This window comes from Heterocephalus glaber, unplaced genomic scaffold (genome assembly GCF_053883595.1).
Source record: "Heterocephalus glaber isolate CG9 unplaced genomic scaffold, H.glaber_assembly_v1.0 deba00000546, whole genome shotgun sequence".
Classification (NCBI taxonomy): Eukaryota; Metazoa; Chordata; class Mammalia; order Rodentia; family Bathyergidae; genus Heterocephalus; species Heterocephalus glaber.
In genome coordinates, this window is record NW_028258147.1 from 43,719,583 (window position 1) to 43,745,661 (window position 26,079).

General features: G+C 41.6%; 2 protein-coding genes and 1 long non-coding RNA gene across 17 annotated transcripts in view; 2 read left to right on the forward strand and 1 right to left on the reverse strand.

Annotated features, from left to right (window-relative positions):
* The window catches only part of Tut7 (terminal uridylyl transferase 7), a 64,351-nt gene extending 61,549 nt beyond the window's left edge, over nucleotides 1-2,802 (forward strand). For all 12 annotated transcript variants that reach the window (XM_087204827.1, XM_087204833.1, XM_087204835.1 and 9 more), the window contains one exon: nucleotides 1,816-2,802. In XM_087204827.1, the coding sequence (XP_087060953.1) occupies nucleotides 1,816-1,883 (68 nt within the window). In that variant the 3' untranslated portion in view covers nucleotides 1,884-2,802. The remainder of the gene's footprint in view (nucleotides 1-1,815) is intronic.
* A 4,727-nt stretch (nucleotides 2,803-7,529) lies between these two features.
* Nucleotides 7,530-21,681, forward strand: Isca1 (iron-sulfur cluster assembly 1). The gene is made up of 4 exons (XM_004862467.3): nucleotides 7,530-7,738; nucleotides 16,779-16,832; nucleotides 19,809-19,914; nucleotides 21,385-21,681. The coding sequence occupies exons 1-4, from the start codon at nucleotides 7,658-7,660 to the stop codon at nucleotides 21,531-21,533; spliced, it is 390 nt and encodes a 129-aa protein (XP_004862524.1). The 5' UTR covers nucleotides 7,530-7,657; the 3' UTR covers nucleotides 21,534-21,681.
* Nucleotides 11,422-26,079, reverse strand: part of LOC101697576 (uncharacterized) — a 126,250-nt gene continuing 111,592 nt past the window's right edge. For all 4 annotated transcript variants that reach the window (XR_015448795.1, XR_015448794.1, XR_015448793.1 and 1 more), the window contains one exon: nucleotides 11,422-18,251. This is a non-coding gene — a long non-coding RNA (uncharacterized LOC101697576). The remainder of the gene's footprint in view (nucleotides 18,252-26,079) is intronic.

Here is a 26,079-nt window from a genome sequence, read left to right on the forward strand (position 1 = left end):
TTCTGAATTTTTTTTTTAACTCTTACATATGTGTCCTGGGTGAATTTTTACATTTAAATGGCATATTAGAGAATATAATAAGAATGTTCTACAGCCTACCTTTTTATGTCTAGTTAACAAAATGATTTTAAATTTTTCTACATGTTGCTGTAATATGGATTTACTTTTCCTTACAGTATTCCATTCTACAAATACAGCATATGTTTATATTTCTATTTCCCAGGCCATAAGGATTTAGATTGTATGTTTTTGGTGTTATAAATACTACTGTAGTGAACGTCCTTGTGGGAGGCTCTATGAGAGACTGGATAGGTCTTAGCACCTACAAGTCAAATAGTTAGGTCATGGTATATATGTATTTTAGATACTATCAAATTGCCCTACCGGGAACTTCCACCTGCAGTGTGTGAGCTATTTCCTCTTAACTTTAAAAATACTTGCTTTTGTCATGATTTTAATTTTTGACAAATCTGATGGATAAAAACTGCTTTGGTGTGGTATTCTTGTCTATACTTTCTTGACTGGTAATGCTAAGCGTATTTTTACATATACTTGTGCTATTTTCTTTTTCATATGTTGTTTTTTTCTTTATGCTTGTCTTAAGTTACTTTTCTTGTCGCTGAGACAAAATACTGGACACCTAAAGTTAAAGGAGGAAAGGTTTATTTCAGATCACAGTTTGTAGAGGTTTCATTCCATAGTCAGCTGGCTCCAATGCAGGGTGACATGGCAGAGGGGCATGGAGAGGAGAAATAGTTCATGGCAGGCAGGAGGCAGCAAGGAGCAGCAGCAAGCGCAAGCCTTCCTTTTTTCTGCCCCTTTATATTCCATCCAGGCTACAAGCCTATTGACTGGTGCCACCTCTACCCAGGGTGGGGCTTCTATTATCCATACCCTTAATCCCAGTATCACACACTTAATCCACTTTCACACATGCTAAATCCAGCCATCCCTGAAACACCCCACCTATGACCACATGAGGCTTTGGGGGACACCTAGATACGGCCATAACAATCCTAATTATTTGTTAGTATTCGTCTTTCTATATTGACTTATAAATCCTTCAGGATACTGTGATCTGTTTAGGATATTTCCCTACCCATGATTTTTATATTCACTACTGTTTACTCTAACTTGCTTACCCTTAACATTTAGTTCTGTAATTTGATGAAAATGGAACTATAGCTTGGGGAAGGAAGACAACTTCTCCCCATTAAAAATTATATTAGTACCTTGGAATACATAGTATCCTAAGAATTTTTCAGCTCTTCTGTTTCATTGCTTTATTTGTTCAAACTTCAGGACAAAATTTAGTAAGTGTGTTATGCTGTGGTTTAATTAGCAATCTTCATGTCTTTCCTTTACTTGTAAATATAATTCATTTTTTCTTTAATATCTGTAAGTTACTACTGCACTGTCACCATACACAGCTTTGTATCTGCAGAGTTTCTGAGCAGAGAGTTCTTCACAGTCTATACTGTTAGTTGCCAGTGAGGAACACTGGTCTGTTGAAATAGAGCCTTTGAAAGGTCAGGTTCATCTGACCCTCTGCACCCACATGGAAAAAGGGCACAGGCAGATGCATTGCAACAATGCCACTCTAGCAACTTGTGTGCATTTAGAAAGAATTAACTAAGTGAATGTTAATACACTGTGTTATACGTTTTTTAATATAGGCTAATTACTTGATTCCAAACAAGTGTCCATGTCAAGTGTGAAAGCTATGAATAATTAACAATAAGAAGTAATTTTACAACTCTGGCCAGGTGAGGCTGGCTTCACTGACTGTTGGGTTTTTTCTCTCCCCTCCTCTAGGTAGCCTTTCCAGTAAATACACGACTCAGGGAAAAGCCTCAGCGAAGAGGAGCCCACAGGAATCGTGAGGGGAGGAAGGCACAGCACTATACCTGGCACTCAGGCGTCCGTATTCACTCATAAATCAGGTTCATTTCACAGGACATAGCAGCATAGATCAGGCTTCAACTTCACATTCTAGGGAAATGTCAGATTTTTTTTAATATAATGAAATTGTTAATGAGGAAAAAAATTTTTAATATAGTCTTATATACCACCAATCCCCATAGATGTAAGGATTTTAATAGAAAGCCATGATGTATGTATTTAAGCCAGGTTAAAAGAAAAAAATGTAACTGTGGGCCAGTATTCAATGAATATAGCTTCATGGTTTTTAATTCTTTCAAAGCACATGAAAAATGGTGTGCTGATAAACCCCCAAGTACATTAACTCCTTTTTTCCTATAAATCCCTTGTTTTGAAGAGGGAAATTATATTTATTGATGTTTACTGAATCCTTGTGTGGAAGGTATCAAATATGTGTGAACTGCTACTACTGTACTTACATTTACGAGCGTTTCTTTCATGCTCTTTGTAGAAGTGAACATGACCTGAGACCTATTTATGGGAGCCCTCTGTGGGTGCACATGCGCAGTGCCACTGACGGGGCACTGGGTGTTTACTGCTAAATCAACAGAACTCTTATGCTCAGAAAAAATGAAATCAGGAAAACAAGTGGCCCTGTTTCCTGTCATTTTAAAAGAAACATTGACAAAAGTACTTTTTTTTACTTTTTCTGATATTCACAAATTAGGGTGGCGAACTTTTAAAGACCCCGAAGATGGAAGAGATGTCTGGGCCAGTCACTAGTGTGCTCACTCACCTAGGTCTGACTGGAATCCTCCCGGGACTGTTTCTCTAATGTCATAAGCTTTTCCAAAGTACTGCGTGGTCAAAACTATGCCTCGCTTTATCATTTTGAAATAAAATCAAAGTTTCAACCTGTAAGTTTATCCACATTACTTTCTAATGAAAGAGCCCTAAATGTCATTAGGAAGATAAATTCTGGAGTAGGCCCCATGCAGATCCGCCCTCTCTAATAGGCTGCACACAGAGTCCTCTTGCACTTGTGCCCTTCACATTGTGTGCTAGTGCAGGGCGTGCATACCCCACAGGCTAAGCTTGAGGACAGCAGAAGGGCTGGAGACGCAGTGCCAGCCATGAGCAGACTCAAAGCACCATGCCTGTGTGCCTAGAAAATGTGTTGAGCCAGGTGTGTGGCGGTGCACACCTGTAATCCCGGAATTCTGGGAAGCTGAAGCAGAAGGATCACAAATTCAATCCTATGTTGGGCAATTTAATGACTTAGCAAGACTGCTTCAAAGTACAAAAGGCTGGGGGCTCATTGCAAAGGACCTGTGTTCAATCCCTAATACTGTACCGAGAGAAGGAAAAAAACTAATTGAGACTATATAGCTACAGAAGAATTGTATCAAAATTAAGAACTTTAGAATTTGCAAATTATGGCAAAAAAATAAAGCAGTTGTTCCTTAAGTAGTTTGCACACACTCGTGGGTCGCACAGCCCACGCTGATAGCTCTGAGTGACTTTTCTCAGCTGTGGAACTGGTTTCTTTTTGCCTTCAGGCATGTGAGCTGGGCAGCCAGCTCTGGTCACTGAACAGCCTGTCACCCTTTTCTGCTGTCTTCTGCCATTATCACAGAAGAGAAGTCAAGACCAGCCTAACTTGTGTTCCCTTGTTGGCTTTAGTTTTCTGTTTGGGTGTTCCTGTGTGTTTATTTGTAATTAAGAAAACTGCCTCGACATAGAAATGTCCCTCCAGTGAGGTTTTTTTTTTTGAGAATCTTCTTAGTTTTTAGATAGCATTTTTGTCAGTCTCCCACCCTCCATGACCTTTGCTTTTCATCATGCTAGAAAACTTCTCAAGTTCAATCTCCACATGACTGGCCTTTTAGTGTCACTCTGCTGCTACTTCTCACAATTTTTGTCATTTTACTTCCAGGTTTTGGGGGGTTTTTGGTACCAGGGATGGAACTTGGGTCCTTGTGCTTGCCAGGCAGGCAGCGGAACCACTGAGCTGAATCCCCGGCCCCTCCATTTTTTTTTTAACTTAACTCACCTGCCTTTTTTCCTCTTCCTGTAACTTATTTTCATAGAAACAATTTTTTAATATTTTTTTAAAAAGTTCCTAGATTTTATTCTGATTCCTACAGTACATTCTGCCCGATGTATTTGGGTTTGAAATGTCTTGATTCCTCACACTGGATCTAGAGCACAGTAAGTAGCATTTGAGTAGTGAGAAGCATTCTAGAGAATGGATTGCTCTTGGCCATTCCTATGGATGCTTGTCAGAGTACACCAGCTGGGACATGGGGGCATCTGTGCTGCATCCAGTGTGCAGGGCGCAGGGCGTAGCCTATCTTTTGAATACAGCTGGCACATCTGTCGTAACAAGCACCACCAGTACCCCACTACCAAGATCCTCCTTGGCACTTTTTCTCAGGAACAAACAAAAACATAAAGTCCTTTTCTTTTGGGGGTGCAGGAGGGGATATAGCTGCATCCCCAGCCCAAGTACCTGGAATTACAGGTGTGTACCACACCCAGCTATAAAATCAATTTTTATAGCAGTGATCAGGAGACTTCAGTCTAGTCAAAATCCTTTGCTTAGTGTGGACAGTATTAGCAATGTACAGGCTTAAAGATGTTTTTAAGTATTCTACACATGATATTAGCCAAAAGGCCAAGAAGCAATTTTAAGTGTTCTTAGATGACTCATTTTTATTTTTCCTTTTGAAATGTGCTTCACATTTTAAGAATGATCTTTCCCCCAAAACAAAAAAAATCCTGGACAGATGGATCAGTGGGGTTTACAATGTTACAGCTGTGCACACACAAGCACACACACACACACTCAATTTAAAACAATACCCTCAATAAAATTAAGAAATGTTCAGAATACTTTCTTTGAAACCAGGCATATTTGGACAGCATCAGTCAAAAAAGTCACACTTCAAGTAAAACTCCAGACTTAGGTAGGGTCCAGCCCTGCCAGTTTTCCAGCTGTACAACAAGCCTCATAAATCCTGGGCAGATCATTCCCATCCTATAAAATGGAAGTCATACCTGCCCTTCCAGAGTTGTCAAGATCAAGGGAGATCTTACTGGAGAAAAAACACTTCGTTGTTTAAAACTGAAACTAAATTCTGAAGAACAGTATCGAGCATCTCCCTTACACAAGCTAACATTAGCAGACACCTGAAAGTGGTTACAGGTTGTGAACTGCAGACTCCTCCAGCACTTCCCATACCCGCTTCATCTCTGTACTATAAGACAGGTGTTTCTCTGAGATAAAGCTCACATACATACTTTTTATCATGAGAATCTTCGTAACATAAGTTATTTCAGGGGCCTGTTTCAGTTTCCAATGACATTAGGTATGCCTGATCCACTGGCAAGTATTATGTAATGTAATGTAATGCTTATGGACAAAACACCTAATCAAGCAAAAAACTGAACAGTGGGAATTAAAGAGTAAAGGCTTTTAAACATACACATGATCCTGAATCAAGAAATTTTGGACTAGATTTTTTAAGTAGCATGTAATGCATTAGACTAGTCTTGAGATTTAGCACCATTTGTAAATTGTTTCTGCACTACCCAATTCATGGCTGGGCAGCTGGCAGATGATGTGCTCAATTTTGTGTTTGTCTTGTGGTACTGGGGATTAAACCCAGGAGCCTTCCACAGACCGCCCCCCTTTTCTTTGAGGCAGGGTCTTGCTCAGTTGCCCAAGCTGGGTTCAAACTTGTAACCCTGCCACATGCCAGTTGGGAATGGTGTCGCAAGCCTGTAAACCTAGCACTCTGAAAGGCTGGAGGATCACAATTCAAATTTAGCCTGCGCAGCTCAGCGACTAGCAAGACCCTGTCTCAAAATAAAAAATTAACAGAGGCCTGGAGATGGAGCTCACCAGTACAAAGGCCCTGAGCTCAATTCTCAGTAATGCAAAAAAAGAACAAAAAACTGTCTTTCAAAACTGCAAAGTTCACACAACTGTACAGCATGCCAATAAATGAAAATATGATACATGGCATCTCTTATTAATAAATTTTAGTTTTAGAACAGTTTTAGGTTCATAGCAAAACTGGGCAGAGAGGACAGAATTTCATGTATTTCCTGACTTTTCCACTCCTCCTGAGCGCCAACCTCCTCCATTACCATTCTACACCATAGCGCTCAGCTCCATGGATAAACTTGCATAGACATGTCACTATCACTGAGTCTAGTTTACACTAGGGTTCATTCTGTGTTGTACGTTGTATGGGCTCTGACAAACGCATGACAAGTCTGTCCATCGATAATAACACACATAGTTTCACCTGTGGCATCGTTATTGTCTATGAACAATTAGAGCGTTTGTTGAATACCGCTCTGTACCATGCTCTCTTCTAAGGGTTTTTCATTATTAACTCATTTAATCTTCATAGTATCTGCAGAAGCAGAGAAGTAAAATGTCACAACACTAAAAAGAATAAAAGCCATACACGATCTTTTAAAAAGTAAAATGGCTGGGCCGGGGATTTAGGTCAGTGGTTTCTCCGCCGGCTGCACAAGCCCAAGGAACCATGTTCGATCCCCGGAACCAAAAAAAAAAAAAAAAAAAAAAGTCAAATGCTTTATCCAAATCACCCAGCTAATCAAGATGAGGCCAAGAGACAAACTCACCTCCCTACCACCTCTCGATCCCAGTTTCTTCTGTGCGCAGTTGGAGTTTATAGAGAAAAATGCTGCTAAAACGACTGTATTTCCATAACAGGAAGACAGAACTATTTGCCTATTTTAAACTAGGCTTTCAGACCTTGTAGGCTCTAGAAGATCAGCCTCTAAAAACGTCTATCCGTTCTTTCCTTATCAAAAATATTGAAAAAGAGCCAGTGTGACGTCGTACGCCTGTAACCCCAGCATTCTGGGAGGCTGAGGCTGGAGGATTCCAAGTTTGAGCCTAGCCTGGTTACCTGACTTCCTGTGCACGGCCAGGTACAATGCAGGCGCTCAGGAATAACTGCTTAATTAGACATAATTATCCCCTCAGCACCAGGACGAGGGCTCATGTATACTGACTGGTAGGTGCTCTCTATAAATGTGACGATTCCCCTAATAAACGTACGCAGGATGACCAATCTCTTCCTATAGTGGAGTCAGGTTTCACGTCCAGAACCAGAAGGAAAACAGCTTTAGTCACACCCTGAAGCAGCCCAGCAGCACAGCACGGTGGGGATGAAGTATGTACAACCCCTTGGCAGTCTGCGCTCTTAAGTACCGGCTCACAAGGGAAATGGGTGTTGCGTCTGCGCCCTTGACCCGTTCTCGCCAGAGCAGACACTCCCCGAACCGCGCGGACTTTCTTCTGCACCCTTCAACCGGAAAAGCTACTCCCCTCGCGGCGAGCCTGCGGGAGGCCAAGGGCAAGGCAACCTGGCTCAGTGGACCCTGTTCCAGACTTGCATGGCTTCCAGCTCATTCTCTGCACCGGCACCCAGCAACCACGTGCCCGCCCGCGTCGTCACAGCAACGACCGCCAGCGGAGCTAGAGCGCTGTCTGCAATAGGCATCCAAGCCCCGCCCCGCACGCACGTCCCGCCCGCCCCGCACGCACGTCCCACCCGCCCCGTACGCACGTCCCGCCCGGCCCGTCACTCACGACCCGCCCAATGGCAGTGTGGGGAGGGGCCTGGGGCGCGTGCGGTGCTTGTGGCGTCAATGCGTCCGCCGTGTCCATGGAGAGAGGTTGAGGGGTCTAAGGTCAGGCCCGCGGGAGCCGGGCGCCCGGACGGCGAAGATGTCTGCTTCCTTAGTTCGGGCCACCGTCCGGGCTGTGAGCAAGAGGAAACTGCAGCCCACCCGCGCCGCCCTCACGCTGGTGAGTGCACGCGGCGCGCGGCAGGCCATGACATGGACGCTAGTCTGCCCTCCGCGAGGGGAGGTCACAGCGACGAGAGCAGGCCGCGGGCATGTCCGGGTGTGGCCGCGAGCTCCCCGCAGGGTCCCTGCCAGCCCCCGTGGCCTCTGTAAACAAGCCCCGGGCGGGGTTGCTGCAGTGGGCGCCCCGAACTACGTTTCCCGACGGGCCTTGCGCGCCCGGGGCTAGCTGGGGAGCGCGGAAGGGCGAACTGGGCCGGGCTGGGACGCGCTGGGCGTTGCTGGGGTCCCCACAGGCGGGCCTCCGCACCTCTTAGCCTCCTGTCTCGCAGGGTGTCTAGAACAAAGAGTGCTGTGTGCGCGCTGCGCTCCCAGCGTTTTCTGGGACAAAGGTCGGACGCGGAGGGCACCGAAACAGCCTCAGGGCCGGGGGGAGTGCTGAGGCGGGCTCCGGCCCTCGGTGCTGGGCGGGGATGGTTTGTTGATGGGCGGTACTGGGGTTTGAACCCTCACACTGAGCTACATCCTCAACCCCCTTTTTCTTTTCTCTCTTTCTCTTTTTAAACGCATTCTCTAAATTGCTAAGTTGGCCCAGGCTGAGCTCGAACTTGAGATCGTGCCTCAGCTTGTGCAGTTTTTTTCAGACAAGAGAAAATCCACATAGAATTACCCTTTTAAAGGGTATAATTCAGTGGCATTTAGAAGATTCATACTGTTGTGCAGCTCTTATCTCTGTGTAGTTCCAACACATTTACCCAGACAGGCAACGTTAGGATCGGTTCAGTATTCTCACATACCCGGTCTTGGTGCGGGCATTCACGTAGACACAGGGAATCAGATGATTTAAGTTGAAACGTGGAGTCTGTTTCATCTAATGCCATAATAAGGCCTATTGCTAGGAAATTAATTGAAGCAAAATAGAGGAAAGATGAATGTTTTTAGGCCCTTGAGGTTATCCTAATTATACATCCTACTTTTTTGTACTTTTCCCTTAGTAACATGCCTGTTTTTGTCTCCGGCAAATACGCCATGGAATCTAGAATGTGTTTTGTTTCAGTCTCAGAAAAAATTATTCAGATTTCAGAAGAATTCTTCTACCAATAATGGTAGAGCCAGGAAAAGTTGAAGGATACAGTTTTTTTGCCTTTTCTTTTTTCTTCACCATTTTCCTGTTAGCTGTTTCTTCAGAACTTCTGAGTCAGCCAGTCCTCTCCATTCCTTCTAGTTCAGCAGGCACTTATCCAGACCTATATTTCAGGACAAGAAATAAGTCACAGTGCCCACCCTCCACAGACACAGCTGTAGACAAAGCTGTTATTCTTTTTATTTTCGTTAAATTCTTTTATTGGTACATTTTAGGTATACAATACATTTACATTTATCATTGGGTGTTTGTACCTGTACATGATGTATCTTGGTTCTTATTTTTTCCCCATTACCTGTGCGCCCTTCACCCCCTCCACCCTTCTCTATTTACATAGACTTCATTTCCATTGTTTTTTTTCTTTTCTTGTAATTTTGCCATTCCCTTCTTTCCTTTCCCCTTCCACTCCCACCAACCCTACCCCTTTGGACCTTTTCTTCCTATTTCAAATTATCAATTATTTGTTTTTATCATTTTTAACCCTGATTTATACTTTCAGTTTCTCACACTAGAGAAACTATTCATTATTTACACACGTGTGTCCTATTTCACTTTAAGAGTACGGCCTCAATATGCATCCATTTCGCTATAAATGTCTCTAGTTTCTCATTCTTTATGGCTGAGTAGTACTCCATTTTATAAAAAATCCCCCACATCTTTATCCGGTTTCCAGTTGATGGGCATTTGGGCTGTTTCCAAGCTTTACCTATTACAAACTGTATTGCTATAAACATGGATGCACATATATTGCTGTGGTATGATTCTTGTTAATTCTTTGGGGAAGATACCCAGCAGGGGAATAGCTAGGTCAAATGGGACCTCTAGTCCTAGTTCTTTGAGGTATCTCCATACAGATTTCCACAATGGTTGCACCAGGCAGTCTGCACTCCCACCAACAATGGAGAAGGGTTCCTTTCTCTCCACACCCCCACCAGCGTTTGTTATTGGATGATTTCTTGATAGCAGCCATTCTTTCTGGGGTGAAATCTCAGTGTTGTTTTCATCTGCATCTCTCAAATGACCAGTGATGTTGAACATTTTTTCATATATTTATTTGCTGCTTTTACTTCTTTGTCTGGGAAATATCTGTTCATTTCAGATGCCCATTTTTGAACTGGGTCTTTGAATTTTTTTCAATTCTTTATATATTCTAGATAGTACTCCTTTATCTAAAGTACAGCTGCTAAAAATTTTTTCCCACATTGTAGGTTGTCTCCTAGCCCTGTTGGTGGTTTCTCTTACAGTGCAGAATCTTTTTAATAAGATGAGATCCCGGTTGTTGATTCTTTGTGCTAGTTCCTGTGTTACTGAAGCATAAAGTCTTTTCCTATGTCGAAGTCTTCAAGAGTTCTGCCTAACTTATCTCCCAGAAAGTTTAGTGTTTCTGTCTTAATATTTAGATCTTTAATCCACTTTGATCTTACTTTAGTGCACGGTGATAGGTATGGATCTAGTTTTAATCTTTGGGAGGTTGAACTCCGGGTTTTCCAACACCATTTATTAAATAGGCTATCTTTCCAAAGATGAGGTAGCTGAGTATGTCTGGAGGTATTTCTACATCTTCTAATCTATTCCGCTGATCCTCGGGTCTGTTTCTTTGCCAGTACCATGCTGTTTTTATCACAGTAGCTAACGAAGCTATTATTCTTGTAAGAAATATCTATAAACACATCTCACATTCTGAGGCCTCAGTCTGCTTGCTTGCCTGTTCTGTACTAATTGTCAGTCACAAGGCTGTTGAGGGGCTCTGTCGTAAAATTAACTCATTCTGCTTAGTTTTAAGGGTGACTTTATAAGCTCTAGGAGTTCCTTAGGAACTTGCAGGAGGAAAAAAAAAGAGTATGTTAATGCTGCTTTCCCACATGGCCTGTGTTAGTGGGCTCATAGTCATTTTACCCTAGCATATATATCCTCATCTCAAGACACCTGTATGGCATGTATTGGTGTTGGTGCTTAGTTTTCAGGTGTTTCAAAAACAGTTTTAATCCCACCATGTTGCATCGAGTGCAGAAGTAGTGATGAGATCAAAGGCATAATGAGTGGAGAACAGAAAACAGCAAATGTAAAGATAATTCAGTAAAACTGGAAACAAGGGATGTTACTTGTGTACATAAATTTTTGACATCAGGTATTTGCCTTGTTGCAGTATTTGAAAAGTGTTACACTGGTTGAGTCTACTAGAGGTCAGCAGGAGGCCAGGAAAAGTGATTAAGGACATGAAACTGTGATAAGATGTTGTCAGCACCAAATTATCTGCATTAACCAGTGTTAGTCCTAGAGGGATTGGTGGATTGGTGGAGGGAGAGGTTTAATGCTGGCGAAAGCTGCCCATGAAACAGGGCTGGTTCCTTGATAGGATACTTTAAAGCTCCAACCCCCATTAACATGAATTACCCTGAGCACCTGAGGAAAACATCCTAGGAGCATGGGTCCCCTTCACTACCACCTAGGAATTGATATACTCCATACTCAGGAACTGACAGATGGAATCCAGTTTGTAGGAGCAAGAGTAAGATATTAAAGAAAAGCTCGAACACTACCCAGGTGGCACATACCTTTATTGTTATCATTGCAGAAAACAATTAGTTCAACCCAAATTTAAGATTTAGAGATGTCTCACACTATGCCCAAAGCACAAAGTTCTGTGAGAGAATGATGTGCATAGTCGGTGTATTTTTGACATGGAGAGAAGTTAATTTCATATGGACAGATGGTGCCTTAGGGCTTAACTTTTACTGGAACCTGGTGAGAAAGGCTGAGAAATACTAAACTTTTAATAAGCTGCTAATTCATTGGGCTAGAACCAGAAGTCCTTGAAACAGTGACCAAAAACTAAAATTTGTACATGAAGGCAACTTAGGATATGTTATTCTCCATTATGAGAAACATGGGCATAGGACCAGGAGTGATGTTCAGGGGTAAGCCAAGTGCTTAGTATGCGCAACGTCCCAGGTTCAATCTCAGCACCAAAATCAAAAGGAAAACGTGACGTGGTCTGCATAACACACTAGAGTAGATCTTGGTAAAATACTAAGACTCATTGTAAATTTTTAAGATTTTATATTTATGCAATTTATATAATCTTTAATATGTAAATCACACCCTTGTAAGAATAAAAAGATGATACAAAAACATCAGACACCTGGAAGGTACTCAGTCAACAATGAAAGTGAGTTGATTACCATGTATCAAATGAGAAAATAATGTAAATTTTTTTCATAGAGACTACAGAATTCTGTCTACTAGGTTACAAACATTATATATGTGTATTTATGCATGCACAGGAAGAAACCAAAGGAAAATACCATAGTTGTAGCCATCACTGTTAAACAGTGCAGTTACTGTAGCTTGTGCATTGGCTGACCTTTTCTACCATCTTAAACATTGAAACACCAGGTTTGTAATCAGATTAATTAAAGTAGCTTGTAGTTGTTGGCACATATTTAGTATATGTAATCATAAAGCAACTTCAAGTTTTATTTCAAAATGAAAACTGTCTACAGGATAACTTAAGGAAATACAGTTTTGAGAATAAAATGTTTCTCCTACAAGAAATAGAAACCCTATGGCATTGGGAAAAGTCAAAAGTATGTTGCTATGAAATAGGTTGATCTACAGTGCCTTTTCCTACAATTTTGACAATGAAAGCAGCCTGAAGATAATATTTTTAAGTGGACCAAAATACCTTAAAGATATTTTCTCACTAAAGAATCACGTTCCTAAAAAATAAGAACCAAGATGGATTATGTAAAGGTGCAAATTTCCAATGATGAATGTCATATTGTGTACCTTAAATGTGCCAGTAAAATTAATTAAAAAAACAAGAATCACATTCCTGTGATTTGGATATGAGTAGGTTAAAAGCCATCATTAAATCTCAGTGGATTTCAAGAATTTCTTCAATTTTAATTCACAGACCAAATCACAGATGAATTTACAGAGTCATAGGCCAGGCATGGTGGCACACACTTGTAATCCCAGTATTTGGGAGGCTGAAGCAGGAGGATTGCCACAATTTTGAGGACAGCCTGGGCTACAGAGCAAGACCCTGTCTCAAAAAAAAAAAAAGAAAAAAGAAAAGGAGTCATTAGTTGCACATCAGTTTCTTGGGAAAGTATGGGTTTCCTGGTTGTCTAGAGAGAGCATTGGTATTAGAAGGCTGCTGGGCCCTGCAGCTTGTTCATTGAAATATTTTATGCTGTTTCCAGATTCATTTTATCTGAGAAAAAAGTTGTCAGATTATGCAAATAGAAATAAGTAGAGCCAAATAGGACCTTTAGTGTCTGCCTGGTACTGAGATGCAAAAATGTTCTTTTTAATCTAGAGTTTTTTAAAAAAAATCTCAGATGTTCATTTTTCAGCCATTTTGACTTGTCTTGAAAAAGCATATTAGTTACTTCAAAAATCATCAGAACTGTCATTTCCCCTTGGTTGAGAACTTAGCTGGGTTATCCGTACTTACTAACTGTACCCCAGTGTAGTATGTTTGGTTTTCATGTGCCACAGGAAAATTAGATGCAGTTTTTGTTCCTATAATAACACTTTCCAGCACCAATTCTTATTTAATATTACTTTTCCCTCCAGTGGTGTTCAGTGTAAGATGTGGGCATCAGCAACTTTGTAATAAGTGCACCATTCTCCATGACTAGCTTTTATTTATCGTGTTTAAATGTATTCTACTAGGAGTTGAGAAAAGAATAAAATATGCAGTATGATCAAAGTACTATATGTGGTGAATATATAATTTTTTAAAAACTTAACTTCAGTAAAAGACACATTGCCATTAACCCCCCTCAGAATACTCCACCTTACTTTGAACACAAGTAGTTTTAGAAGTCCTCATTTATGTCTTTTCAAGGTGTGATTAGAACTGCAGTGAATGCTGCTGCCAGTTGCCATTCAACAGAAAGACAGACTCCTAGAAACATCCCCTTAGTCACCAGTCAGATCTGGCAACAGGAGACTTCTGGCTCTTCCCAAATCACAGCACCATGAAAGGTGGGCATGTTAAATCAAGTCAGGACATTGAGGCAGCAGTAAGAGAACAACGGAATACCATGAGAGGACTGACTTCCAGAACAGGTGCAGAGCAGCAAGAGCAGTAGTGTGCGTGTGAAACAAGGGAGAGTATTTTGAGAGGGATTTACAGCAAGTATTTTAAACTGTAATAATTTTTTAATTTAAACATTCACCATATGTCTAGATCACTGCTCATCTACTATTTTGTAAAACCAAATTAGATAACTTGAACGCCACTTGGAACCAGTGAGGCCTGATGGCACACACCTGAAACCGCAGCACTCTGGGAGGGTGACAGGAGTATTGCTAGTTTGAGCCAAGCCTGGGCAACTTAGTGAAATGGTGTCTCAAAGTGAAACAGAAAAGGATGGGATGCAGCTCAGCGCAGCCTGTGTTCAGTCGCCAGCACCACAACACACCTGCACCCTGGCACAGTGGCACCCTGGCACACTGGTACGAGCCCCGTTTGTTCCTGCTAAGCTCTTGCAGTAATGAACCTTTCCCACCTCTGACATGCTACCTTCAGCCAGGATTAGGCAGTGAATTTGAATTCCCCATATTTTCCCATAGCTATGCCTTCTTTTTAACTTAGCAAAAATTTTTGGTTTGATAGTAGATTAATTTATTCAGCACCCATGTAGGAAATGTGCCCATGAAAATCTACAGATGGAAGAGAGCTGGCCTTTGGTGGTAATCATTTATAAGTGTAAATAAGCACTTTAAGAAACATTTCTGTAACTATTTTAGGTTGGTACTCTGTGTTCTCAAAAAAAACATGTAACTTATCATATATTAATAACTAAAACAACTATCCATTTTTATTAAGTGCAGTGCATTGGGTTTTTTTTTTTTCCATTTTTCTTTCCTTTTCTATTTTTTTTTTTCTTTTTTTTTTTTCAGTGCTAGGAATTGAACTCCCTTCCTGCACATGATTTTGAGACAGGGTATTACTAAATTACCCAGACTGCCTTCAAACATGCAGTCCTCCTACCTCAACCTCCTGAATAGTTGTGATTACACACATATGCCCGACCAGTTCTTAAATTGTTTCAAAATACTGATTTCAGCGTTATAAATTGGCTTCAGTTTCATGACCCTTCCAAATTGAGTCCAGTATTGTTTAAATATTAGCATCTGACTGAACTTAACTTTGAGGTCGTCCCTCAGGATGTGGGAACGGCAGAAGCTTGAGTTCTGGCTGCAGTTCACTACTAAGTCATAGGTCAGAATACCCAGACTTTGAGATTTCACAAGTCAGTGAAGTGTCAGCACAAGAACTGAAGGACCGCCCCACCATTGGCAGCTAGAGGAACTAATAAAACAGGAGGTAGAAAGAACGTCATCTCATTATGACATACTCACTATAGGAATGGTGACTATTGTTTTGAGCTCCTTGTGCCTAACAAAAGGACCAGAACCCCCTTCATGAGTTTCAGTATTTTATCTTCACAGGAATCCTGAGGAAGAGGTGCTTTATCTTCATTTCACAGTGATTTGACTGTGGGGGAGCGCCTAGGATGTGGACTAAGAATTCACCTGGACAGTCTGTTCTCAGTGGCCCCTTTCCCAAGAAGGAGCACTTGGTTACTTGACCTGCTGACACCCTGGGCTAGATTAAAGCACAACTGCTGTTTTCTTTTCATCCCTGAATTGCGTAGAGGTCTGAGCTGTTCACTCCACACTGAGCGTCATTGTGAGCCTGTGGCGAGCCTGCTGTGAGAAGCACACCTGGATTGGTTCATGCTGGTGACACTGTCCTCTCGCTGTGCATTTTGGTGGATTTGGGATAGATTGTGAGGAGGGGGGATAATAATAGGATTAATGTCCGTAGGAAAAACACCTGAAGGTTGGCTTTTCTGCTGAGATACCTGCTTCATTTGTTAGCTGTTTGGGGGCCTCTGGGTGTCTGGGAATGTGCTTGTTGCTGGGCATGATGCAGGTGCACAAAATAGGAAAGTGCCCCCAAAAGTTACATTTGTGATGTGTATTAGTCCTTTCAAGAGCTTGGAGGGCTGGGGCAAGGTTCCTCAAGACTGTACATACTCTGAATCAGACTGAATGCAGGACACAGAAATGTACAAGATTGGCCTACCCTGGCCACCCAGAGTCAGATGCAGAAGAGTGCAAAATATCTGTCCCTGTGCTAAAGAGCCTAAGGATCCAGCTGAAGGCCTGCAGCCCAGGGCAGTGTTCCCTAGGAGTCCACATCAAGAGGCCGAAGGATCCATGACAAAAGATGGAGGAGTCGGCTTTGAGATCTCGAAGCTAAAGGGTCTGTGCCAGTAGGCTGAAAGGCTGGCACTGGAAGCTGAAGAATCTACGCCAAAAGTCAGGAGATGACACCGAAGGTGGAGGCAAAGACTAGAGCTCCTTGGAAGAGAACAGCAGCTCTCCTGGGTGAAGGCGAGGACCAGAACTCCAAAGAGAACTGCCGAAGTTCCTTCAAGGACGATCAGCTGAAATCCTTCCCTCTCATTCTCCTTTATACCATTCCGACAACAGTCCTCCTTAAGTGGGTCTTCATGCCCAGAACCACACCGATTCAATTCAGCTGGACGTCCCTACTCAAGTTGACCATTAATCAGTTAACCCCCACATGATGTGAGTAGATAATACAAAAAGAATATGACTCAGAGCTAACCTGCACTGCAGAGCAAGATTGAGAGAATGTTTGCTAAAAAATACTGTGACAAATAAGAGTGCTTTTAGTTGAGTAGCGTTCGTGTGTTGGTGAACAAAATACACAAGGTATCCTCTTGTGAATGGAAGATAAATTTGTCATGTGAATTTGCTAAAGACAGAGCAAAGACTAGTAAATCTGTGTCTTTGAGTAAAAATTGTGGTACTGTAAAAACTGAATGGCATTTTCTTTTTTCAGACACCTTCTGCAGTAAACAAGATAAAACAACTTCTTAAAGATAAGCCTGAGCATGTAAGTAAACTCTCTGAAATATTCAGTAGAAAATTAAAAGTTTTGTTGGGCTAAACAATATGTTTCAAATAATTGGGGATTTATTTTGTTTATTTGTTTATTTGCCTTTGAATTGCTGAGGGTCAAACCCACAGCTGTAGGCAAGCTAGGCAAGCACTCTGCCATTGAGATACACCTGCAGCCCTTCTCATGATTTTAAAATTCAAATAATAGAGAGTGGGATATTCAGTGAAAAAGAAGTTACTGTCAGTCCCAGGCTCCTCATAGTCATTCTCTGTTTCAAGAAGCAGCCTCTCAGTGTCCTTCCAGAGATAGTCCGTGCATGTGCTGTGGCTAGACTTGAGATTGCTCACCCTCCACACTGCTGTTTCAGTGTGGATCCTAAGATGTTTGGCAGCATCGCAGGCCTCTGTCAGGTGCAAGTAGCATCCTCTTTCTTGCTAAGACAAAAAAACCTCTCCCCAAGGGGAACTACTGGCTTAGATGGTGCTTATTATTCTTGTATCTGTCTCTTTTTTTCCCTGTGTAGACAAGGGCATACTGTACATGCTCTGGTTACATTTTGTTTCTTGCCGTGATTAGCTTGAAGATCTTTCTGTATCTTTACCTGAAGATCTTCCTTCGCCTTCATTGCTGCAGGTGTAGCACATACTAATAAACAGATTTGATTTCTTAAACAGCTTCTCATAGTAAAGGCCATTTCGGGTAGTTTTCTTTCATTGTTGCCGTAAACATTCAACAGTTCTTGGTGTAGTATGCCAGGTCCATTGTTCTAGACAAGTAGTGGCAAACCTGTGGGATGTGTGCTGCAGCAGGCACACAGAACCCTCAACTATATAGTGAGATCTTGTCTCTAGAAAAGAAAAGAAAGCTAATATTAAGACTGTGGAAAGAATAACAACAAAAAGACTCATGTTTCCTGTGTTCCACTGCACAGTCAGCATGACAGTATAATCGGATTGTTCACAGCTCCCTCCTAAATATGATGAGTCCATAACAGATGTTCCAGTCTGGTTCAGATAGTCTGGTGACTGGAGAATAAAGTGACCAAATGAAATAGGAAGTGAGTTTGCACATTGAGGAATGTATGTTCATACTGAAGTAAAAGTGTAATTTATAGCATGAGCAATCTCTTTTCCACATTCCCGTTATCGAAAACTTTTTATTTTTCCCTACAATGCTGGGGATTGAACCCAGGGCCTTTGTGCTCAAATACATCTCCAGCCATTTTTCATTTTGAGACAAGTTCTCACTAAATTGTTAAGCTGCCCAGGCTGTGCTTGAACTGCAGTCTTCCTGCCTCAGCCTTCGAGAGTGGAAGGTCTACAGGCATGCCCCACCATGCCCAGTAAATGTACTTTTACATGTCTGTATTCCATTCCTGATATTTGGCCTTCTGCTTGCTTTTGAGTCTTCTTCCTGTTTACAAAAATAAAAACTAAGTGAAACAAATAGTCATGACATGTGCCCCAGGAATTTTTCAACATTTTGAGCATGTGAAATTCTCTCACATGTCCTTAAATTGGGACTCTGAAGGTGAATAAAACTGGCCACTTAATCACACATTGCTTCTTTTCAGAGAATCAGTCTTTACGGTGAAGTGATACTTAAGATTGTAATACTTTGACTGCATACTTAAAAAGTAAGCTCCAGGGTAGAAAACGTCAGTAGATATTGTTAGATAATTTCATTATGGTAGACATTGGTTTTGGAGGGGGTTTGTTCATTTGGGGTGTTTTGTTCAGTTTTTTGCAGTACTGAGAGTGGAACCCAGGACCTTATCACTGAGCTCTGTCTCTACCCCTTTTTTAATTTTTTATTTTGAGACATAGTTTTCCTAAGTTGTCCAACCTAGGCTCAAACTTGAAATCCTCTTGGCTCAGCTTCCCAGAGACCTGGGATTACAGGCAAGCAAGAGTATGCCCACCAAGATACTGCTATTTTGAAAGTGTTGTTTGACCACTTTTAAACTTCTTTTTTTATCATTGTTTTTTTGGTGGTGCTTGGAATTGAGTCAAGGACATCAAATGTGCTATTCACACCCTCTACCATTTAGCTACACCCCCAAACTGACTTTATAAAATTCCTACATTTCCATCGATTGCAGTGTTTTGCGTTCACATATTTGAGAATGTTTGTGTGGTCTGCCCTAGAATGAAGGCTCCTGTATAGAGATAGTATGCTTGCTAGAGGGTAGCACATGACTCTTGGGGGGACCCTAACTAAGGGAAATGCAAAAGAACACCTCAGAATGAGCTGAAGCAAAGACAGTTTTAAGAAAGTGCAATTTTAAAGAAAGCATCTGTCATCAGTTTTTTTTTTTAATGATTTTACTAAAACTTCCCTTCTTAAAAGTTATTTCCAACCTAAGTTTTAATAGTAAGGGCTAAGTAGTTAACATAAGGGGGATATGGTGAAGCATTTGCCTGACATGGGTGAGTCCCAAGGTTCAATCCCCAGCATAGCAAAAACAAAGACATAATTAACATGCATTGGTACAGTGGGATGTTAAATGGGTATTACTTGCAAATGATAATTAAGAATGGGAATTCCAGGGGAGAATAATGTCTTGGATTTATAAACAAAATCAAGAGTAAAGTTTTGATGTCTAGGTATAATAACAAGTGTTCTGGTTATGACCAGGACTGGAAGAAAATGAGAAACTTTTGTTAGACTGTAGAGTTTGTCTTCTTTGTATTGTTTGTGTGTGTATATAGCTGGGGGTTGTTTAGTTAGCTTTTTTTGTTTAGTTGCCTTTTGGATCCTTGCTAGTGTTACGATTATCTAATAGTTAAATTTTTAAAATGTTCCCTATTACATTTAAATTACCTACAGGGATATTTTATAAGTAGAAATTCAATATTTATATTTTAGCCTATGAGAAAATGAATAGTTATAATAGCCAAGCTTTTAGTTAGTATACTTATTTAATTTGTACTACATTAAACTTAGTTTATATTTTCAATTATTCTTTAGGTAGGTTTGAAAGTCGGTGTCCGAACCAGGGGCTGTAATGGCCTTTCCTACACTCTAGAATATACAAAGACTAAAGGAGATTCTGATGAAGAAGTTGTTCAAGACGGTGAGTGCTTGTTTCACTTTATTGGATGCTTTTTTTTTTTGTCTTAAAATTTGTAGCCTGCACAGTGTGGTGAGTGAGGTGTAGAGTGAGAATGATGTAAGCAGTGCGAGGGGAAAGGTGCTGCCTGACAGACCTGTATGCTGTACGCAGCCCTGGAATGAGAACAACACCTGTTAGCCCTGTTTCTGATGAAGAAACTGAGGCGTGAGGAGGTTAAATCATTTGTTCGAGTCACACAGTAAGTGGTCTAGTGAAATTGAAACCCAGTCAGTTCTCCAGAGGCTGTCCTCTTAGTAACTAAGTGAGAGATCATTGGGTAAATTTTGAAAACTCTGAAAGCTCATCATTATGTCCAGAAAGGCCTTAGGATCTTAAAACTCCAAAGTGAACCAACCAGCCATTTTTGTATGGATATCAAGTAATGTCAACTCATGCTTTTGAAGAATTTCTCAATCTGGATTTTTATTAAAATATTCAGTGTTTTCATGATTCTATTTGACAGCAACCCTGTTCCAATCCAGTGATGTGATGGGAACCTGTTTAAAACAAGATAAATAAGACTACCCCTTGGGTGGAACTTGAGTGTCCGTGCGTTTGCAGCAGTGGTTGTGTGCATTGGAGGTGTCCCTAGCTAGCATGCATCCATTCCTGTGGGAGGGGAAGGTGTGGAATGTGAAGTGTGCTTTCATTTTACTAAACTGAATTTACTAACCAGTAAAGACTTTTTAAATGTACTGTTTTTAAGATCAACTCAAATCTCATAAACCTTAATATTTTCATCGTACAGAAGACCTGTGATTATGTGTAATTCATATTATGTAATAATGCAATTTCTTATAAGAAGGAAAGCTCTCTTAAACTGATTGTATTTGCCAACTGCTGACTTCTACCTACATAATTAGGGAATATTACTTTTTTCAACCTATAACCAGAACTATCACATGATTGGTCTTATTAAAATAGTCCTTTGCATATTTTTAGGCATGGCAATGTGTTGATTGAGTGTATAGGTAAGATAGCATTGCAAGGTTTCCATGAATATTATTGACTACATCTCTACAAAACTATTGGCAAGGGGTGGGGGTGTGGCTCAGTAGTAGAGCGCTTGCCTAGCATGCACAAGGGTCTAAGTTTAGTCCTCAGCACGACAAAAACAAAACTGTCACTGAAAATGTACATATTTTTTCATGTTGCAAATTGAAAAAAAATGAGTACAGTGAAAGGTAAACTGTAGCTTTGCAGAGAGTTATCACGAAATTTACTTGTGTAGAATCGTCTAAACTAATTGGTTTTGACTTAGTTTCAAGTGGGGAAACTTGAGTGCATAACCCTCTAGAGGAGATCATGAAACCTCTTCAGAAGCTTCCTATTGAGTTTTGTTAGTGGCTGCTATTTAGGGTTCAGCTGTGCTTTGGATCACAGGTTCCACAGGCTGCGGGCTTCATATGACACATGTTCTCTTTCCCCAAGGAGTCAGAGTGTTCATCGAAAAGAAAGCACAGCTGACACTTTTAGGAACAGAAATGGACTATGTTGAAGACAAATTATCCAGTGAGTTTGTCTTCAATAACCCAAATATCAAAGGAACTTGTGGCTGTGGAGAAAGCTTTAATATTTGAAACCTCAGGACTCTTCTGGCTGTGAAGTCCAGGCAAGCTTACAGGAGCCTTGGAGCTTACTGAAGAGATCATGTGACTGTCACGTGCTTAAGCTTTATAATGTGTGGCAACCAGGTGGGGAAATAAAGTGATGCATTTTGAAAATGAAGCCAATGTGTTAGTATCCAGAAGAAATGATATTTGTATTTTCCATAGGGGGCAGAAAATGAAAAGCCATTGCCCTCTTTGGATCACTGTTCTGTAAAGAAAAAATTCTGCCCAGCACATAACTTGCATACTTTATTAGAACTGTTTCATGAAAACTGCCTTCCTGGGAGGGTTGAGGAAGTGGATCATTTGGTGTCTGCTCATTAGATCACTATGGGTGGCGTCTCCCACAGCATTTTCCCAGCCAGACTGGTGGCTTCTAAAAATCAGAGGCCACAAATCCTGCCTGCTGATGCTAACTTGATACCATGTTGTTTTTTCAACCCTAACTTGGTATAGCCTCTTTTCTTGTTTCTTGAGACAGGCACTTGCTAAGTTGGCTAGGTTGGCCTTGTACTCCTGCCTCAGCCTTCAGAGTCATTGGATTACAGCTCTGCACCACTACATCTTGTTTGGCACGGTCTTTTACATTTTTTTCAAAATGTCATTGTCATTATCAAATGCCTCATTTATGTGCCCTTCAACAGTACCAGGCAAAGATTCCCTTGAACAGTTGCACAGAGTAGTTCTGAGAGATGGTATCAAAAGGTGAGAAAGACTTCTTCCTTCTGTTTTTTAACCCATTTCTTTTGCCATGCTACAAGCTTCCTCAAAGATGGGACCTCAAGCTGACGCAGAGACCTTCATTTTAGCTGAAGTGTTTCTTAAAAGACGTGTAGCCCACCTCGGCTCTGTGTGCCCAAGACGCAACCCCAGGGAAGCCTAAGGCTCACATCCGCACCAGCCTGCCAGCTAGAGAAGAGTTGGCGCTGTGCCCAGGTCCTCCCATCTGAGTATGTGACACATGCTGCCCACTCCAGGCAGTAAAGCTAAAACGGTAGTCTGGCTTCTTTACCTGGTCAGCATTTAAATAATTTGTTTGTAATTTAATGAAGATCATACTAGTTTTAAGAGGGAAGATCTTATTTCAAAACCCTTTCAGTGAATTTCCTTCATAATTTTAGAGCTTTGAAGCAGTGTTTTATACTGGCAGAGAAGACAGTGTAGCATCTGAGAATGTGTTTTCCTTGGAGTGTATAATAATTGTGAAATAGAATGGGGGGGGGGTCTTTTCCTAAAATTCCCAGTATGTGTGCACTTCCTGGTTCCGGAATCCAGTCATTAAAATTTGTAAACAACGTTTTTACCTAATACTCATCACCAGCTTTTCCTTTAAAAACCCCCTTGTTTCACTTACTGTGTCAAGACCAGGAGAATCAATAAATTAAGTACTCTGAGATGACATACATGCCATTTTGAAAGCTGATTCTCATGATTACTAGTACTGTTTATTCGTCCTGTTCACTGACGTCCCTGCACAGTGCACCAAAGCCTAGGACAGTAGTTTATGCAAGTGTTCATGAATTTGTTATCATTAATATAACTGTGATCCACTCATAATTTGTGCAATAATGTTTGTAGCAATTAAGTTATCAATTGAAAATGTTGGCCTCTTTGTGGTCATAAAAATGCCTTTCTTTGTTTAGGGGAGTAGCCACTAAACCTGGTAAGTAATTGCTGTCTTTTCTGCTCGGTTTTCACACAGCCCCTTCAGGCTGCATCGCAACCTGCTCTCACCTTGCTGGTGTGATTCCCTCCCCTCTCATGGTAACACCCATTGGGGTGCTTCCTCTTACCCCGCCCTCAGATTGCTCTCCCATACCCAGGAAAGAACAAGACCCCACCAGGAGTACCTGTCTCTGGCATCCAAGCTCCACCTTCTATTCCTCTGCGAAGATTCTTAACAGTTTGCTTAGGCACAGTAGTGAGCACAAGCTCTCCTCTCATTCTGAGGGCTCCCGAGTAATCAAAGACTGCTCAGACCTTGGAGAGCTTAGAGTTTGACTCCACTGAGGGCACCAGTCAGCATCATAAGCATTGTGTCTTATGTGTCAGGAGCTGTTCTAGCTCATCCCTGGGACAGCTGAGCAGGTAGGTCTGACTACTGTCTTCTGCATATGAAATTCTGAAACATGAGTGAAATGTTTAATCTAAGTAACATTGTTAGTGGCTAGGTCTGCCATTAACACCCTGCCATCAGGCTCCAGCCTCTGTGCTTTTATGTTGAGATATGAACCAACAGGGGGGTACACTTGTAATAAGATATCCCAGAGGTTACAACCTAGAGGTTGTGAGGTGAGCTCTGAAAGACAGAAGACTTGAGAGAGAGAAGAAAATGAACAAAATTAAGCACACTAAAAATGGGCATATGAGGGGCAGTGGGTTAGGAGGGAGGACCAGGTAGAAGGCTGGGGACCTGGGCATCTCACGGGCTCTGTAGGTGTTTACATGGGAGACATCAGAGACAGTTCACAGGTGTCAAGATGGCAGCATGGAGTAGGCTGGAGAAAGGAAGGTGGGAGTACAAATCCCCAAGGAGGGATGGCTGAGAGATGAGGGCAGGACAGCTGAGGAGACCACGGCCTGGCTTCAACAGGACCGTTAATTCAAGCTAGCATAAGCAGTATTTTTACTGTTTTGGTTTTTGTTTTATCTCTTGAACAATACTGGAAAATGCTCTTGAAGGCAAAATCACTTTTTCTGTATTCATTTAGCAGACACGTAACCATTGTTGGCAAATGGCTCTGCACTACTACCACATTAGCAAATGGTAAAAGCCTTAGCCCTGACCAGGAAGGTTCTGTCTGTCCTGCCTCACATCTACATCTGCTCAAGCCCCAGGTGCAAGGTTGAGGTCATTGGTAGTGCCTGGGCAGCATAAGAGCCATCAGATGCAGAGGCAGGAGCAGTTCTCAGGGAGAAGCCCACTCTTCCAGTTAGGATGCTAAATCGAAAAGCTCAGGCTGCCGTGGTTAAAAATACCCCCTCAAAAATTTCAGAGGAGCCTGCTATGCTCCATTGTTCCAGAGCTTTTCCCAGTCCTGTCACTGGACAAAAAGGATTTTTTTTTTAATCAAAGAAGAAAGAGTAGGAGGTTAAAAAAACCCCTGGAAGATCAGAGGTCCGTAAGAGTCCCAGTACTTCCTGAGATTCATTCAGCAAGAAATGCCTTAAAAATTAACCTTGTCAAGTTGTGATACCTGGAAGATTGGGAGATACAAACACCTGTGATGTGAAGCTGAGCTGTAAGCACTGTCAGTGTCGCCTTTGAGGCTTGGGTATGTGACACAGGCCAGATGTCCTCAGCCCAGAAGGGCACAGCAAACCAGGGGCGCTGTGGACCCAGGTTCTGCAGGCCTGGAAAGATGAGGTTTGGGGGAGAGATGCACCTGGATTTGAACCGCAGCCATATGACCTGGCCTAGGTGAGGTAATTTCAGCCATTTCCCTTCTGCAGAGCAATCTGGGTACTGGGGAAATCAACTAACTGCACATAAAGAGTATCCTGCTAAGAGTAGGTGCTCAGCATAGTGTAGTTTTTGTCCCTTCTACCAATTTCCCTGTGTCACACAGGATGTCTATAGTTAAGAGGTTAGGGAAGCAAAGGTTTTGACACAATCAGAATTATTGTCCCATGTTAAAATCTAGAGAAATATTGCCATATTTCCATCAAATTTTGACCATGGTAGCTCACTCTGTTTGCTTATACTTTGTATGATATAATCACAGAGAAATTTTATTCTTAGAGGCTGATTTTCAAACCTGCCTTAACCAAGGAGGTGTTTTGAAAAGCTCACTTTCCAGTAGAAGCCTGGCCTCAGCAGAAACCCAGCCAACCCATAGCCTCTGACACACTGAGCCCATGTGGGTGGTGTAGTTATGGGACAGTACTGCCACGCTCCCCCACGAAGTCTTCAGTGAAGGTGACATTGCAGTCATGATGTTGGTCTAACCCAGGGCTCTTACCAGTGTGGGTCCCTAAGCTTTAAACTATTCTTTGATAGCCCGAGTGAGATGCCTTTACTTCCCTTACTAGGATTCCCACCTTTTCACTATAAAGTTCTCATATATTCTCCATGACCCTGTCTGCTGGAGATTGAACCCATGGCCTCAGGGCATGCTGAGTGCTTCAATCCTAGCTCGGACTCCAAATTTTGAAGTTATTCACAAACTTTTAAGGTACAAATCAACCTTGAAGACCCTGTTTAAAAGCAGATTCTGATGGCCAAGGCCCAAATGAAACTACCATAGTTGACTCACAGACCATCTTTGAATAACAAAGTTTTAAAATATGTTCTCCACATGATCGCTTCAGCAGCACATACATTAAAACATGTTCTCTCCAGAAGAACCTGGTTTTAGTGAGTGATAATTCATACCCACATTATTTTTTACTAAGCACTCACCATGGTGTTCAGGGTGTTTTGTTTTTTTTCTTTTTTTGTTTATGGTACTGGAAATTGAACCCAGGGCCTTCAAACTGAGCTACATCCTCTGATCTCTTTTTTTACTTTGAGACA